The sequence below is a fragment of the Brachyistius frenatus genome, unplaced genomic scaffold, assembly GCF_029030835.1.
Source record: "Brachyistius frenatus isolate BFR_SWC_R1_liver_20210118 unplaced genomic scaffold, ASM2903083v1 Contig_12, whole genome shotgun sequence".
NCBI lineage: Eukaryota > Metazoa > Chordata > Actinopteri > Embiotocidae > Brachyistius > Brachyistius frenatus.
The window spans coordinates 6,445,354-6,461,225 of NW_027210611.1; the positions used below are offsets into that span (position 1 = coordinate 6,445,354).

General features: G+C 40.8%; 1 protein-coding gene across 11 annotated transcripts in view; it reads left to right on the forward strand.

The window, feature by feature from the left end:
- The window catches only part of epb41l3b (erythrocyte membrane protein band 4.1-like 3b), a 53,135-nt gene that overhangs the window by 16,971 nt on the left and 20,292 nt on the right, over nt 1–15,872 (forward strand). For 10 of the 11 annotated variants that reach the window (XM_069692502.1, XM_069692505.1, XM_069692512.1 and 7 more), the window contains exons 2-8: nt 3,039–3,235; nt 6,881–7,024; nt 13,216–13,320; nt 13,627–13,669; nt 13,790–13,865; nt 14,132–14,350; nt 15,389–15,476. In XM_069692502.1, the coding sequence (XP_069548603.1) occupies nt 3,050–3,235; nt 6,881–7,024; nt 13,216–13,320; nt 13,627–13,669; nt 13,790–13,865; nt 14,132–14,350; nt 15,389–15,476 (861 nt within the window). In that variant the 5' untranslated portion in view covers nt 3,039–3,049. The remainder of the gene's footprint in view (nt 1–3,038; nt 3,236–6,880; nt 7,025–13,215; nt 13,321–13,626; nt 13,670–13,789; nt 13,866–14,131; nt 14,351–15,388; nt 15,477–15,872) is intronic. The other variant, XM_069692506.1, reaches the window with a different exon arrangement.

The following is a 15,872-nucleotide window of genomic DNA, read 5'->3' on the forward strand; positions in this document are numbered from 1 at the left end:
AGTGACTGAACGTATTCTTCCTCCATTTCTATGGTGCTAAGATGTCCCTTTCCTCCCCTCCTACCATAGTTCCTGTTTCATAAGGGGCGGGAAGGGGGGGCGGGGGGGAGGGGTTACGGGATGCAAAGGTTAGCAACGCAGCCATCTTCTGTCAGCTGATCACCGAGCCGCTCCCCAACTCCTCCACACGACAGAATAAAAAAAAAATTAAAATTAAAATTTAAAAAAACAGCACAGAGGTTTTGACTGGATTTCTGCTTGAATTCATCTTAATGGTCTTCTTTCTTTTTTTCTTTTTTTTTGATTACTTCACGTGGAAAACATTATTTATTTTATTTTTTTAAAGGGTTGGAATTTGGATCCTGTGACTTCTTCCTTGTTTCATTTAAATCTCTGCTGGTTGGGATTGTAATCTCGATTTATTAATCTTTATAGTCTTTTTTTTTTTTTATCACACCTGAAGTCACTAAAGTTGAAAAGAGTTTGATCAGCATGTTGCATTCAGTGACCCTTGGAGCTTCAAACCTATGCAATCGACTTGTTGGAGAGAAAGTTTCTGAGTCCAGATTTACTGCGGCTTTGAGTCAACATCACTCTGATCCATTTAAAAACCAACAACTTGCTTTTCTGAAGCTTTTTTGTGATTTGGCAAAGCTTGATTCTGCATTATAATGTAATCCGATTTCCAGTAATTCCATCAGGATACAGACCCACTGCTCATTAGCAAAGACTAATTATCCTTTGGTGTTCAAAGGATAAAAATCGCATCATTGGGCATTAGAATAAGTGGTAATACCTGATTATACCGAATCTAGAGGTTCTTTTTGTTTGCAGAGTTTACATAAAAACAATCACACCTTTGGGGTTTTATCTGAGACAAAAAAAAAACAACAACCAATCAGCTCTTTTCAGCTCCAAGTATTTGGAAGTTATCTGTCACAGTGTAAGATGAACAAAACAACACGGAGGCATGATGAGGTCATGTACTCCATCTGTTAATAATCCAGCAATGTGCCCGCCAGTCCTGTTCACAGCAGGACACACGGAGTTCGACATGTGGGCCAAATTTAGCCTTTGAGAAAGCCTTTGTGAATTTTTTAAAAAGTTTTCTAAGACGGGTTTCGTATTACTTGTGAAATATCTTGACCCCCAAAAAAGCCTGAAGCACTTTAATATAGCCGATCATACCCCGTGAGGTTTTTCTTGTTTTGCTGTGGTTCTTGGAGCCGCGACTCTCCCTCGTAAATGTAGCCGGGTTTTTTTTTTTTTTTTTAAGTCGGCATGTCAGCACTTTCGGGGATCACCTCAGCCCCGCAGGGTTGGCCGTGTTGATCCGGAGGCTGCTGTCCCCGTTCGGCCACGGCTGGGAGTCGGAGATCCTCCCCCGAATCCTCCCACCTCGCAGTAAACACCGCCCTATAAATAGAGCGCGGGCCAGCAGCAGAATGACAGGCATCCGTACTACAAACCCCAGACTTTCTGCCGCAGAGTGTTACTCTCTCTCTCACACACACACACACACACACACACACACACACACACACACACACACACACACACACACACACACACACACACTCCAAAACACCACATCCCAGTGTCGAGGCGTGTGGTGGGTACAGCCAGCACAGGGGCCCCGAGCGCGATTCGTCCTATATGTCATGTTTGTTTGTCAAAACTGGCCATGAAATGTTTCCCTTCATTACCCAGTTTTTGGCCCTCGAGACGGTGTCTGTCGCTGGTATGCTGCTATTCAGGGACGGAGAAGGTCACGGTGTGAAAGACGTGTGCCGGTGCTGCTCAGATACTTTAGATTCCTGCGTGTAAATACTCTGCAGAGGAATGGAGGGAGCACGAGAGAAAGTGCAACACTGGCTGATGATCTTTTTTTTTTTTTTTTTTTTTTTTAATTGATGAGGTGATTGTAAAGATGCTGAATGCTCTCTGGTTGCTTCTTCAATGGGAGGATTTGCTGCCTTTCAAGTTTGTCTCCCTCGTAAACTGAATATGAATTAGTTTGGCGCCATCACACAAAGCAAGACTCTTCTTATAATATCTAATAATCATTCAATAATTAAAATGACTAGTTGCAGAACTAAATTATTTAGTCTATAAAATGTAGAGGAATATATACCTTCAACAACAGGTCAAAAACAAAGTAATGGTGTTTTAACTGTGGGGAAATCTGCAGAGCTTCGCATTGGATGTTTGGCATCTTCATTTGATTAATTACTTAAAATCAATAATCAATTAGTACATTTTGTCAGTTAATTTTCTCCTAATGTGCAAATTAGTCTTAACCAATGAGTAAATTAATGAGCTAATTGCCTCAGCGGTGGTATAAAAAAAAAAAAAAAAAATTCCCGTATGTAGATGATATACAGACACTTTTTCAAGAAGGTGAGAGTACAATTGCAACCAATGAGTTAATTATCAGAAAAATAAGTAGCAGATATTTTCGTAATTGATCAGCTGTTCCGGTCGTTTTCCAAGCAAAAACATTCGCTACTTCCACCCTCTGTAGTGTGATTCACAGATTTTGTTTCTTCTATGTTTATGTACGTGTAAAATAAATATATTTCATTCACATTTTTGAAAAACCAAAACATCTCCTTGGACTTGCACTCATTTTCACTATTTACTGACAGTTTAGAAACAAAATGATTAATCTGTGAGAATAATTTGTTGCAGCCGTAGATGTTCAGATTCATTTTAACCTTCCCAGAGTACGTGAAAACACATATATTTAGAGTTTGTGGATGTCATAGCAACAGCAGCCTAAGCACTCACCATTATCAGCTGCTGACGCCACTGACAATACTCAAAAGGGGACCTGAGTGCACCGAAAGCCGCTTGCATCAATTTTTATTCTGCTGTCAAACAATATCCACATCTCTGCATTTCCATCAGAGGGGAGACTCTCACTCCACAGGCCTGAAAAAGCAGCAGTGCATCAATTGAAGTCAGCTGACTCACCTAGTTTTCCCTCTTTACCCTCCTTTTTTTTTTTTTTTTTTTTTTTTTTCCCTCCACTCCAGTGTGATTTACCATGACAACTGAATCAGGCGCCGACTCGGAGGCCAAGCAGCCGCAGGACAACAAGGAGACGGAGAAGGGGAAAGCCAAAGCTGCGTCCCAACCCAGCCAGGCGGCAGACGAACCCACCTCACCTCAGAACCAGCTGGAGCAGCTTCCAGCCGCCGTCGGACACAGCACCCCGGCCAGGAAAGAGCAGGTCAGCCTCTAAAAGACCACACGCACCCACTGCTGTCCCTTCTGAGAGACATGGACACATGAACGGAAGATCCATGAAATCTCATCCATCATATTTGGACGTTTAGCATGCTGTCAAGAAACGGTTTGTCTCGCCGTGTAAACACTACAGATCCCTTTGAATGGGAGAAAACATTACACACCATTCATCTCTCTCCTGACTGAATTGTGTCTTTGTGTGAAAAATGGGAATGAAAAAAAAAAAAAAAAAAAAGGTGACGACATGACCCTAGTGTCCTCCACGGTGGTTACAACCCTGCGTCAGATGCATTCATCTGCTACTAAACTTGGCTTTCATTCACCGCTCCGTGCTTTTATTTTGAAAACGGGGAAGAATGGCGATTGGAAAAAAAAAAACGTTCAACAAAGTGCGCATGCTATTATTTCCAGCATTACGTCAGCTGATCGCACTGATGAACGCGGCTGCACACGGCTGCGGGAGTGATGAGTAAACCGAGTTAGTGAAGTCGTTGGTTGGAAAGTAAAACCTCGTGGCTTTTAGTGGTTGATGGTTTAATTGGTCTGGTAATGCTTGGGAAGGCTGACTGAACTGCGATGAAGACTTTCTGTTTAATGTGTTTAAAAGAAAAGGTTTTGCCGAAGGTTACGACTGCTTTGCCACATAAAAAGCCGTGATTTCATGATTATTTTCACGTTATTAGCACGTTGAGAGGATCATCCAGACTTTTGAGATTTGACAAACCTGCTGGAATTGTGGGAAACCAAAATTAGTTAGTGATCTGTCATGAAGAATAGTGTAACCCTGCAGCTCGTCCATTTCTCTGTCTCAGGAAGCCCAAGTATCCACTGATGTTATCTGAACACTTAAGTGCTGGTCTGCAGATTTTTCGCCCAAACAGCCTGCTGGACTCACAATCTAATCGATCTGCAGATTGAATTTCCAGAGCTTCCAAACTACAGAGTGACCGTCTCAGGCAGATTCCTTCTTGCTCCCTTATTCACCACTTGAAAGGAAAACATTTTCACCAGCTGTTACGGATTTGGTCTCCAGTATGTGCGACATTGGCAGCTCCAAAAGATTGTTACTGATTCACTTCGAGGCACAGTTTCATCCCAAACAAACACTTTGACTTCAGACAGCCGCATCTTTCTGTGCACAAGTTGGTCGTCACGGCAGTTTAGTTGCTGGATGTGTTCACTCATTCTGCAAGGTAGAAAAAAAAAAATATCCATTAACATATTTTCTCTCTTCCTTGTCAGGCCAAAATTGGTCTGTTGATGGATGTAACGTTGTGAGTGGAAAATGATTTAACAATCTGAATGAAAAATAAAAGGCTGTGAAAGGGTTGACTGATGTTTGATGTATGAGGACTCTCAGAGCGCATTAGAGAGGGTTTTTGGCTCTGAGCTGTCCCGTCTCATTATTTGGGCTTAGCAGGATTGTCGCCGATGGTCCTGCAACACTGAATTATGCCTAAAGTTGTGGATTTCGGTCGTTCACGACACACCGATATGAAGTCAGAAGGTCAAAGTCACTGCAGCCAAATGTGGAAAAAGCAGAAACAGTTTTGCCTTCTGATGACGTGTCTTGTGTTTGAGCGTGTGACTGTAGTTTGACGACCCGGCTGGCTGTTTATCACGGCGTGGAAAAATGAAGTTTCGAAACGGAGTGGTCGATGAAGAGAAGAAATAAGAGCACGAGCTCACACGTGTGTCGTTGTGGGCCGTAATGAGAGAGCAGCAGAAGCAGGGCGACGTGATGGATAGATCCATTATGTCTTCGGCGGCAATGTGGCAAAATAGTCGTTAAAAAAAAATAAAAAAAATAGAGTGTTTTAATGTTAATTAACAAAGCGGTACTTGTATGAGATTTTGGCCACGCTGAGGTAACTATACAGGCACAACTACGACAGTATGTGATTTACAGGATTGTTGTTTTGTTTTTTTGCATGAATGTGAGATCAAACTCACTTCGTCTGTCCATTGATTATTGATCAGCGGCTGCATCGTCTGCTCGGTGCTTCAGTCTAATGACAGAGCTGTGTTGGACTCGCGCGCTCGCTCTACCTGCACCTCGTCTTCATTTATGTTTTGAAGGAGTTCCACGCGCGACTTTCTGACGGCCGTCGTCGTCGTCTTTGCATGTTTCTGCCGTTTGCTCCGTGTCGTCTAATCTCACGGCGCCACGCAGTTTTACCTGGAAGCGACGTCTTCTTCTTCTCCTCCTTACGTTGTTTAATGGCGGCTGGCTTGACAGCTTTCAGATGCGTTACCGCCACCCGCTGACGGGAGTAACGTATTACAGCCATGGCGCCGGGGAAAAACAGGGGAAATAAGGAAGAACGATAGTCGCATATTAATAGATTTAAAAAATATATATATATTTGAATGACTATTTGAAAATCATGTCCCATCCCTAACCTTCATATGTCAGATATTTAGCCAAAAATCGACATCCATGTCTTTTTTGTTTGTTTTTACATTCACATTACATATCATTTATCACTGCCTACTCTCATGCATGACTGTAGTTCGGTAGCCAAAGTAGTCTGATTAAGCTGATCCACACCAGCGTTCCTTAAGGTGCACTTATTTACATGAACCAGCCCGTCTAGTGCCACAAATGAGGATGATGGATGATGCACCCGTCATTGTCGGAGCCGTGCGAACTGGCAGCAACAAGAGTGAGAAAAATCACAGCAGTCTGACACAACACTGTCAGTGTGTCCGGTGAGACGCATGCTCCAGCAGAGGGAACATACGAACCAAGGCTGTCCGCTGTGATTTCATACGTGTCTGACCCTTGTTCTCGTCAGTCATAAATCAACTGTAAATCCTCGAAATACATCAACCGGTGTTTCTTGGAAATTCCAACTTAATCAAATCTAGATGATAGAGTCACTGGAATTCCTGTGTTCTCTCAAAGTAATTTTCTTCTGTGTTTGAACTCTTCGTCTGAATGAGTCCACAGGGGAGAATTGGTCACATAGGTTACAGTAGATATTGTAGGAACAATGTGATGGATGTAGCCCCGAAGAGCGAGATAAGAAATGTTCTTCAGCTGAATGAAAGGAGGAGGGGGACATTAAATCCACTTTGTGAGTAAGAAGGGGAAAATGTCTCAGAGCCAAAAGCTTCTTTTTTAGTATAAAGTCAGTCAGGAAAGGCTTTGTTTTCAGCCAAGTGGAAAATTGGATTTTCTCTCTTCAAGACAAAATGGCGGCATACCTCCAGCTCCTCTCAGTGGGACCTGATTACATTCAGTCAGGGTGCTGGCTCTATTTTTAGGTTTCGCAAATGTGACAAATCTGGAGGCTTTGTCAAAGATAACTACATTAAGCATCTGACATTTTGGGGCAGTTGGAGGCTTTTAGGGAAGGAAATGTGTGTAGAAGGTATTTTTCATCTCTGGTCTGTGGACACTTTCAATCTAACAGCATTAACTTCTCAATAAAGGAGCCATTCAGGGGGATAAAGGCAGAGACGTCTCACTGGTTTACTGTCCCACTTTATAACAAAGAAGTCCAGCTCTAAAAATACATCATACTTGTGGAAAACTGTAATTATTCTGGATGTAAATACATTTTTGGTGTTCCAAGTTCGTTACTGTTCAGTGACACTTGTTCCCTTTTTTTGTTGTTGTCAGGAGCAGCAGGAAGAGGATCAGTCGTCCCACAGATCATCCACCAGTCGTCTGTCCAGGTCTCCTTTGAGAGGAGTCAAGAAGGTGAAGATCATGCAGTGTAAGATCACCCTGCTGGACGGCTCCGACTACACGCTCAACGTGGAGGTGAGTCTCTGGAGGTGGCGCTGATTGTTTTTGTTTCAGTTTGACACAGAGGAGTTGTGTTATTTAAATTTTCGGCATCTTCATCTGCACTTCCATCAGCTTCCTCACAACTTCAGTCTGAAGGAGATGGGACCCACGTGGTAACAGTTCAGGACCAGAAAAGAAAAGACCTTAACTTTGAGATCGTTAGGAAAAAAAAAAAATATTCTTATTTAATATTATTATTGTTATTTCAATTAATATATATGTACTTTATCTCTTTTCAAAAGGCTTAGTGTGTGCAATGCAGTAGCAGTTATATTTGAATAAGTCTACAGTATAAAACAATTATATCAAAGCTGAAATATATTTCAAACAAATTTTATTATATGACAAAGAAATTAAGACATCTTTTGGCTTTCTGGGACAACACTGGACCTATATGTTTTTATTTGCGGGATGCTGTGAAGGATAAATGCAGCATATTTGATGCATGGTTATATGTAGTTGTTTAACTGCAGTCCCTGTCCTTGGTTATGCTTTAAAATTTCAAGCTAAAACTGTTTTTATGCTTACATGTAGCACACAACTTAATTAAATTAAGCTCCATACAGAAAAAAACAACAGTTTTTCTCATTTCAGATGCACTTTATTTTACTTAATCTGAAATCTGAAGTCATATTTATGTTTCCACAACATTAAAATGATGGTTGATTGATATATTCATGAATATATGAAAACTGAGATGTGCCCGTCAGGATATAATCATAAGGAGTGGAATGACTGGATGGTTTGTGAAATTATCCTTCTGCTGCACCCATAATGTCTGTGCGAGTTAGAATTATGATACTTGGCCTGTTCTGTTAATGAAGAATTAATCTGCGCTACTTTGACAACCCGTTTTAGAAACAGGGATTTCATGGATTCACTGCAGTTTCACAGTTGAATTATCAAAACTACTTAATGGGATTTTGTTCCTCTTCGAAAGCTTCTTTCGAGAGAGAAAAAATATGAATGCGACGCTTCTTAAATGTTTAGTTCTGACTTCAAGGCTCATCTGCTCTCCAGAAATAAACTCTACGAGGAAAGAAGAGCCAACAATTAGTGGAAAACATGTGTCTTTGTGTTGTAAATGTGACGCTCGCACAGCAGCGTGGCTTTTATCATAATGTGGAGACATTAAATGTGGACATGGGATGTTTTTGGAAGAGAAGAAATGGAGCATGAGTCGGTTGTTAATCATAATGGGCAGAAATGAGAGAGGAGGGTGAGGTTTTAGATGGATTTATTACTTTCTGGGTCAAAAAATGTATCAAAGAAATTAAATGCTTGTTTGATATATTGCTGTGCAATTAATTTTTTTTATTAGTCTGTGCCATATGTCTTGTAAGGTTTTGGTGCATTTCTCTGCTCTCGTACTTTTGTATTGTGTCAAACCGCTTTGTAAAGATAGTTTGTCCTCCAAGCAGCACTGTTTACTTTCTGATTAGAACACTTACCATGGTAATCTATAGTTGTTCAGGAGCCAGCGTTCAGAAATAACCCCCAGTGATTCAAGCAGAGCCCACAAAGAAAATGCCTTTTCGTTGTAACTGACTGTTCCACAACATAATAGCTGCTTTCTGCCTTCAAACAGTCTCTCTTTCTGTTCAAGCGTCATTAATTCAGGAATAAATCTGACTCGTGAACTTATTTGACATTTCTCTCTCTCTCATATTTCCTCCCTAAGAAAACAACGTTTTTTGCAAGATTCCCCAAATGTGTTCAGGCTGAACCGGAGAAGCAGACCTTCCTCTGCAAATCTCCTTTAAGCAGATTCCTCCCCACCAGGGGTTTGGGTAGAGGGATTAGCCGACTGTTTGCGGTGATGGTGAAGTGATGGGTTCTGACCGTGAAATGGGACCATTTGTTGGAGGGAATCAGTGTCATTGACTCAGTGTGTTGGCATGACTACTTGATGTCCCACTGCGGCACTGGAAGGGGTTAGGGTCGGTCTGGACTTCTTTCCCCTGAGATAGGCTCAGAGAAGGTTCTGCATTGTTGCCATTTTATAGGCCTGTCTGAAATATTAGCACACTTAGATTTGAACAAAATATCGTCAATGTTCACTTAAATGAAGTAAAATGTCCTCAAAGCTGTTATGATTCATTGGAATGTAAAATAAACATATTGTCTAACACCCCCCCAAAAAAAATTCAAACCTGAAAATGCCATGTAATAATTATTCAAGCGTGGCTTTCTATTAAGATATGAGATCTTCAAGCCAAAGCTTGGATAACCTTTCTCAACAGGGGTTGTTTTTGTTGCTTTACTAAGCTCCCTCAGATCCACAGAAGACATTGTTGATGTTTTAACAAGCTGAGGAGTTTTCCTTATGTCAAGTAAACTGATCTCTCCGTGTCTAATTGGTGGACTGCCCCTTTAATAGATGGGATAACACCGGACAGCAGCTAAATCTGACTTCATGGTGTTCTCACAGGTCTGTATTGTCAAGTCTGCTCAGTTTAAAAGCACACAAAAAAATGCTTATTTATCGCGTAAAATTTTTTTTTTATTATTATTATCTAAATGGATATACTGCAAATTGGTATGAACAGAAAATCAATAATTGGCCTTTTGAATGGAGCATAAATTCCCCAGGAAAGAAAAGTCGATGAATTATCCTGCAGATATGGAGGGTAAACAAGATTATGTTGTAATACATTACGCATGACAAACTTGTGCTTTTATTCACAACAAACTTCCTAAATATTAGTTCATGTTTAGGGTCCTCCTTAAAAACATGTCAAGGATTTTATTTGACAATAAATTAGACTAATCTGGGGATTTGACTTCTTACTTAAACACCCTAAAAGAAATGTAAACCTCATTCTTTGTGTGTAATTGCAGTTATTAGCCAATGTAGCACTGAACCATCTGTTTACGCTGCTGTAATCTGCCCGTCCTGCCCTCCTGCTAGGACAGCCTGACTCGAGGCTTCTCTTGGCACGAGTCTCACCCCACTGCACTGTGTCACAACACTGACACCTCCTCTAAGAGGAATACTCAGAGCTGACCTTGGATTAAAGTGCATTAGAAGGGACGTGAGCAGAAGGAACCTGTAGACTGAGAAAGAAAGGAAATGCAGGAAAAACTGGAACGATTGTGTTGTCTGTCCTGAAAACCTGAAAAGTCTGAAACGGTTTGCTCTAAAAAACAACAACAACAACAACTTGGAGCTGCACATGAGCCTCCGAACTGTTCATAAAGCATCTCCATTTATTTGACCTACTAAGCTATTGTGTGCAGCTCATTGTCCTTTTGGTACCAAAACATGAAGCTAATCATCAGAAAATCAGTTGAAAAAAAAACAAAAAACATTTTGAGTCACTAATCAAGCAAAAATTCAAAATATTGTCTTATGGATATCAAGACTGCAAATAAGACACCTGAAAAGTGTCAAATATGGGACCTTTAAAGAGTTATGCTGTGCTAACTGATGCAGTAGGTATTAGTCGCACCTGGCGCTGCTTGCAGCCTGACAACACCTGTAATCACATTAACAGCGTCGCCATGGTAATAGTTTTTATAATAGCGCCCTGATGAAAAGGTGTCATTATACAAACATTGCGATCACGACAATAAAAACCAAGAGATAAAAAAAAAAAAAAAAAAAAAAGGGCTGATTAGTTTCCTGCTTACCAAAAGAGTTGTCATAGCAACCAATAAGGCACAATCATAGCTAGGCAGATTTGTTTTTCCTAGAACCGAAAATAAAACCTCTGTTGTATGACGCGGCCTCACAGCTGAGGGTGACACACAGCCGACATAAACTCAGTCATCTTCTGGTGTTTGACAGTAATACAGTTGAGGTCAGTGGACCCTCAGATAATTGCCAGGGAGTCTTCTTCCTCCTCACAGTCCCATTTTAAACCCCTCCAGAATGACAAGATTTGACGTTTTTATCCCGCTGACCTTGTAGTTTTCCAGCTCAACTCAATTTCCTCCTGCGGGAAAAATGTCTGCGCTAATCGTTTCCTATCATTTTCTGTGACACAGAACGGCCGAACCTCCTCCCCCTCACTTCAGAGGGTGTTCGTTCCCAGTGGACGAGGAGGAGGAGGAAAGAAAATCCCCCATTCTCTGGTCTTATCGTTTTCAGTCAGAGGTTGTTGGTTTTCTTTTTAAAGCCCTTTTAAGTTCAGATGTACATCTTTATCCTTCCTCTAAAGCACATGACAGCTACTAGCTTTATCCCTCACTTAATAAAGAGCTGAAACAATTCGTTTTTTTTTATCAGAAAAATGTATTTGCAACTATTTTCATCATCACGTAATTGTAATTTTATAAGAATAATTGGGCTCTTTTTCTCACAAAGTGCTTCACGGAGAGAAAATAACATCGCAATACCAATATGGCATACGTGAGGGGGGGAAAAAATAAAAGATTATCAACAGAAATTAAAACCCGGTAAGATAAACAGGCAGCTCAAATAAAATCAGGATATGCTTTTGGATGTGGTAAGTTTTCAGAGGAGACTTAAAGGAATCCTCTTTTATACGACTGGAAACGGACCAAAATGATGTTTAAGGAAGTCAACAAAGACAGTCAAGAAAATGAAGCTGCAGCTGTTAGTTGCACTCATACTTGTAATCCAGGATTAGTTCCATTTCTTTCATATAATCAATGTGAATCTTCAAACTCAGTGTAGCTGCTGCTGTTATTAACTCTAATTGAACTAAATTCAGACGGTTGTATCCTGAAATTACTCAATATTGATGTTTCTCTTCCAATTTGAGATCAGCTTACGTCTCAAGTTTCCTGCTGTTTTCCTCCTAAACAACCCCGAGTGAAGGTAGAGTTCGTGCCAGATCAGTCAGCTGCTACCGTTACCCTCTGAACCTATTTACTCCGGTTATGACCGTATCTGTTTGACAGCTATTTGACTGATCCTAAACAGGTTTGTATTTCACAACCTTGTTTGTGTGTCTTGTCAGTGAAGCCGGCTTTAAATGCGGCGTTGAGAAGCCACTGCCGCAGCCAGGAAGCAATCGTCTTGACATGACTGTGCTAATTCCCTCTTAGATGTTCTGGTAGGATTAACTCTCTGCCACAGACAGATTTATGGCTTCGTTAAAATCACACACACACACACACACACACACACACTCACTCAAGAGTTTGCCTCATTTAAAGAGTTGGGTGTATTCTCTGTGTGCGCGTGGATGCTCGTACAACTGTAACTTGTGTGTAGAAGACCGTGTTGCTGCGTCATACTGCCAGGTTTGTGTGTTCACATCCTCGAGGGGGCTTCATTCGAGCACCACTCTGCCTGCATGCGACAGATAGACAGGCGCATTGTGACTGCTGCTGGAATAAGCTATGGCAGTTCTCAGGCTATCCAGACGTGCATTAGGAGCTGGCTTTGGCTCGTGGCGACTCGGGGCCTTAAAATATCCCTCGTGAGCTGGCCAAATTGAGTGCACGAAGTCCAGCCCTGCTCGGGTGCGGGGGGGGGGGGACGACAGAGCCGCCGACGGCATCCGGAAACTCGGGACGCGCAATCGATCGGTGGGAAGCGTGCACGTTGCAGATGTTCACCTTGAGCACAGAAATTCTAATGTGTATTCATACTAACATGCTTTATATAGAAGGAATCAATCCAGCGAGGCCCAGCCGGTCGATTGTGGCTCCAATATCTTTGAGGGTGAGCCCGTGCAGAGAAGGCCCTGTCACGCAGCAGTGCAATTTAATGTGCTGCATCGTTGCGCTGGTTTTGTAAATACAAAATTAAGTTAATTTGGTTGTTTTGCAAAAACGAGGTTTGAGTTCATTTTTTATTTGATTATGCCAATTTGAGAAGAGCGGGACAATGAAGGGAATGCAATCTCTTGAAATCTTTAAAGTTGCACAGCAAACGGCAACAGTGATCGCTCATAGTGCTTCCTTGTTTGCTCTGTTTATTTAATTTGGTGTTTTTTAATTGTCAGGAAATCCAAGTTGAAATAATCAGAATGAAATCATCTTTGATCCTGACAAAAAAAAAAACAGATAAAGAAGTGCAGAGAAGATCTGGAAAACGTGGAATAAACCGGACCAATCTAGCTAAATTTTGGTGGAATAATGGTTTTGAATGATAGTTTCTGGATTACAGATGGTCAAATGATGCACATGTACTCGTGTACCTATTAAGTGACTGCATTAAATATATATTTTGTTTTTTCTTCTCACAGAAACGAGCTAAGGGCCAAATGCTCTTTGAGAAAGTGCGTGATCACCTCAACCTACTGGAGAAGGACTACTTCGGCATCACGTACAGAGATGTAGAGAATCAGAAGGTAATCTTAAAAAAATGCATATTATATTAATTGGTATATTATTTTTTTTATGTTGTGGCAAAGTGGTTCACTCACAGCAGGAAATACGTTCAAATGGACTAAAATAAAAGTATTTTTCAAAAGACATTTATTAGATGACTTGGCTAAACATGCTGAACCTCCTTCGAAGATAATGTTTCATTAATTTATTGTCACTTGTGTTTTCAGACATGAAGATTTATAACTTTAAAAACTTTGTTTTTTTTCGTAATTTTCTCACAAATTGCTGATTAATGCTTTTTGTTGTTTTTGTTTGTCCTTTTGCAGAATTGGTTGGACCCGTCGAAGGAGCTGAAGAAGCAGATCAGGAGTAAGTGCAGTAATCCAGTGAACCCACTTACAGTAACTGTTTCGGTCTAACTAGCACAGTGAGGTGTATGCAGCTGTAAAACTATGATTTCAATCATTTCATATTCTCTCTACTTCTCAGCTGGTCCCTGGAACTTCGCTTTCAACGTGAAGTTTTACCCTCCAGACCCCTCCCAGCTGACCGAGGATATCACACGGTGAGTCAGCATTTGTTTGTTCTGTGCTCGTTGGCATGAATAATGTCTTCTCCCGTAAGTGGACGTTAAATTTCATTTTTATCGCCTCGGATGCCTTAAATTGTTGTTTAATTAGAAAAACTTAACAAATCATGTGAATGAAATGTAATTAAACATTTCAGTGGGCTCACAAAATATAAATCCAGACTGATTCGACAACAACAACAACAACAACAACAACAAAAAATGACTCGACTGTTCTGTATTCTCTCTTCTCTTTCTCACAGGTACTACCTGTGCCTGCAGCTGAGAGATGACGTCGTTTCAGGTCGCCTTCCCTGCTCCTTTGCCACCCACACAGTGCTGGGCTCGTACACGGTGCAGTCGGAGCTCGGAGACTACGACCCCGAGGAACAGGGCAGCGACTACATCAGCGAGCTGCGCTTCGCACCCAACCAGACCAAAGAGCTGGAGGAGAAGGTCATGGAGCTGCACAAGACCTACAAGTCAGTGTCCGCACCGTTGCGTCATAGTTTTTTATAAAGTCGTCGACATTATAAACAAGAATTTACAGTTCAGTTATAGCTACAGATGCCTGCAGGAAAAGAATAAGTAATCGAAGATCTGTCAAATTTATCGGTGTCGGGAAGGAGTAACTGAAGGTGTTTTATCGACCCGGAGCTTCTCTCATTTATATTTTGATGTTTGGGCAAAAGGACGACAAAAAAATAATTAAAAAATCCAAATGAAAGTATAAAAGTACGATTTTTGGTTTTCCTGATGCATCTGTGCACGAGACAAAATTGATCAGCCTGATTTCACCACGTCATATGGTGTCTGCAATTTTTTCCAACGCATACAGCTTTTTTACAGAACTGTATTAATGGACTAATTGTAGTTTGGGTTCATATTTTCTAACTTTAAATATAGAATGAATTCCTGAGATTCAACCAAATTGCTGAAAACATCACAATTCTTGCCATTGACGACATTTTTCAAAAAGAAATGTTAACTTGTGCCGCTTTTGTAGTTTTTGTGTCCCAGATGTGCAGTTCTTCCATAAAACCTTGAATACAACAGCTTTAAAAGTCAGTAAATCTACCCGAGTGACGTTTTACAACCTGGAATAATAATCTGTTCTGAAATGCAGCATATCTGCAGACACTGAATTTATGTTTTCCTGTAAACGGATCTTGCTCTCTGTCTTCTGTCTGCGCCCCCATTCTCCCCGTATTGCAATCATTTGTGTGTAATTTGAGGCGGTCCTGTCTAGTCCAGTGGGCTGAGCGAGGCAACGACAGTACCAGGATTAGGGTCTCTCTAAAAATGGATGTACTCATGGCCCTCTGTGGACTTCCACCTACAAGCATCCATAAAAATAACCATTTCCCAAAGTTTTGTTTTTTTCCAATAAACTTTGAATTATCCCTGTATACATGACAATTCTCCCTTTTAAGTTTTGCAATACAAACACCGGTTTGGAAGCATAAAATGTGTCTTTGGTTTCCCTGTTGGTGTCTGATTGTTGTGTCCTGTCCAATCAGGGGGATGACACCAGCTGAAGCAGAGATGCACTTCCTGGAAAATGCCAAGAAGCTGTCCATGTACGGTGTGGACCTCCACCACGCCAAGGTAACAAGTCGGGACAAGTTGTAAACTCATATTTATAGAATTTTTGCCTTTGTTTTATCGCCTCTTACAAGTCAGACATAGTATATAAGTGATTATCAATAATTTATCAGTATCTAACTGGTGAAACTGAATTTGGGTACAACTTTTTAAGTTGGTAATGGTAAATGGTAAATGTCCCAAAGATGCATATGAAATGTTAAATATGATTTTTTTTTTTTTTTTTTTTTTTACTGTCTAAAAAGGAATAGTTTGACAATTTGGGAAAAATATAATTTCCTTTTTTGCTGAGTTGAATAAGAAGATTTATATTATTCTCATATCCTTAATGTAAGTTTAATGCGACAGCCAGAAATCAGTTAGCTTAGCTGAGCGCAAAGGCTAACAACATTTGTCTCG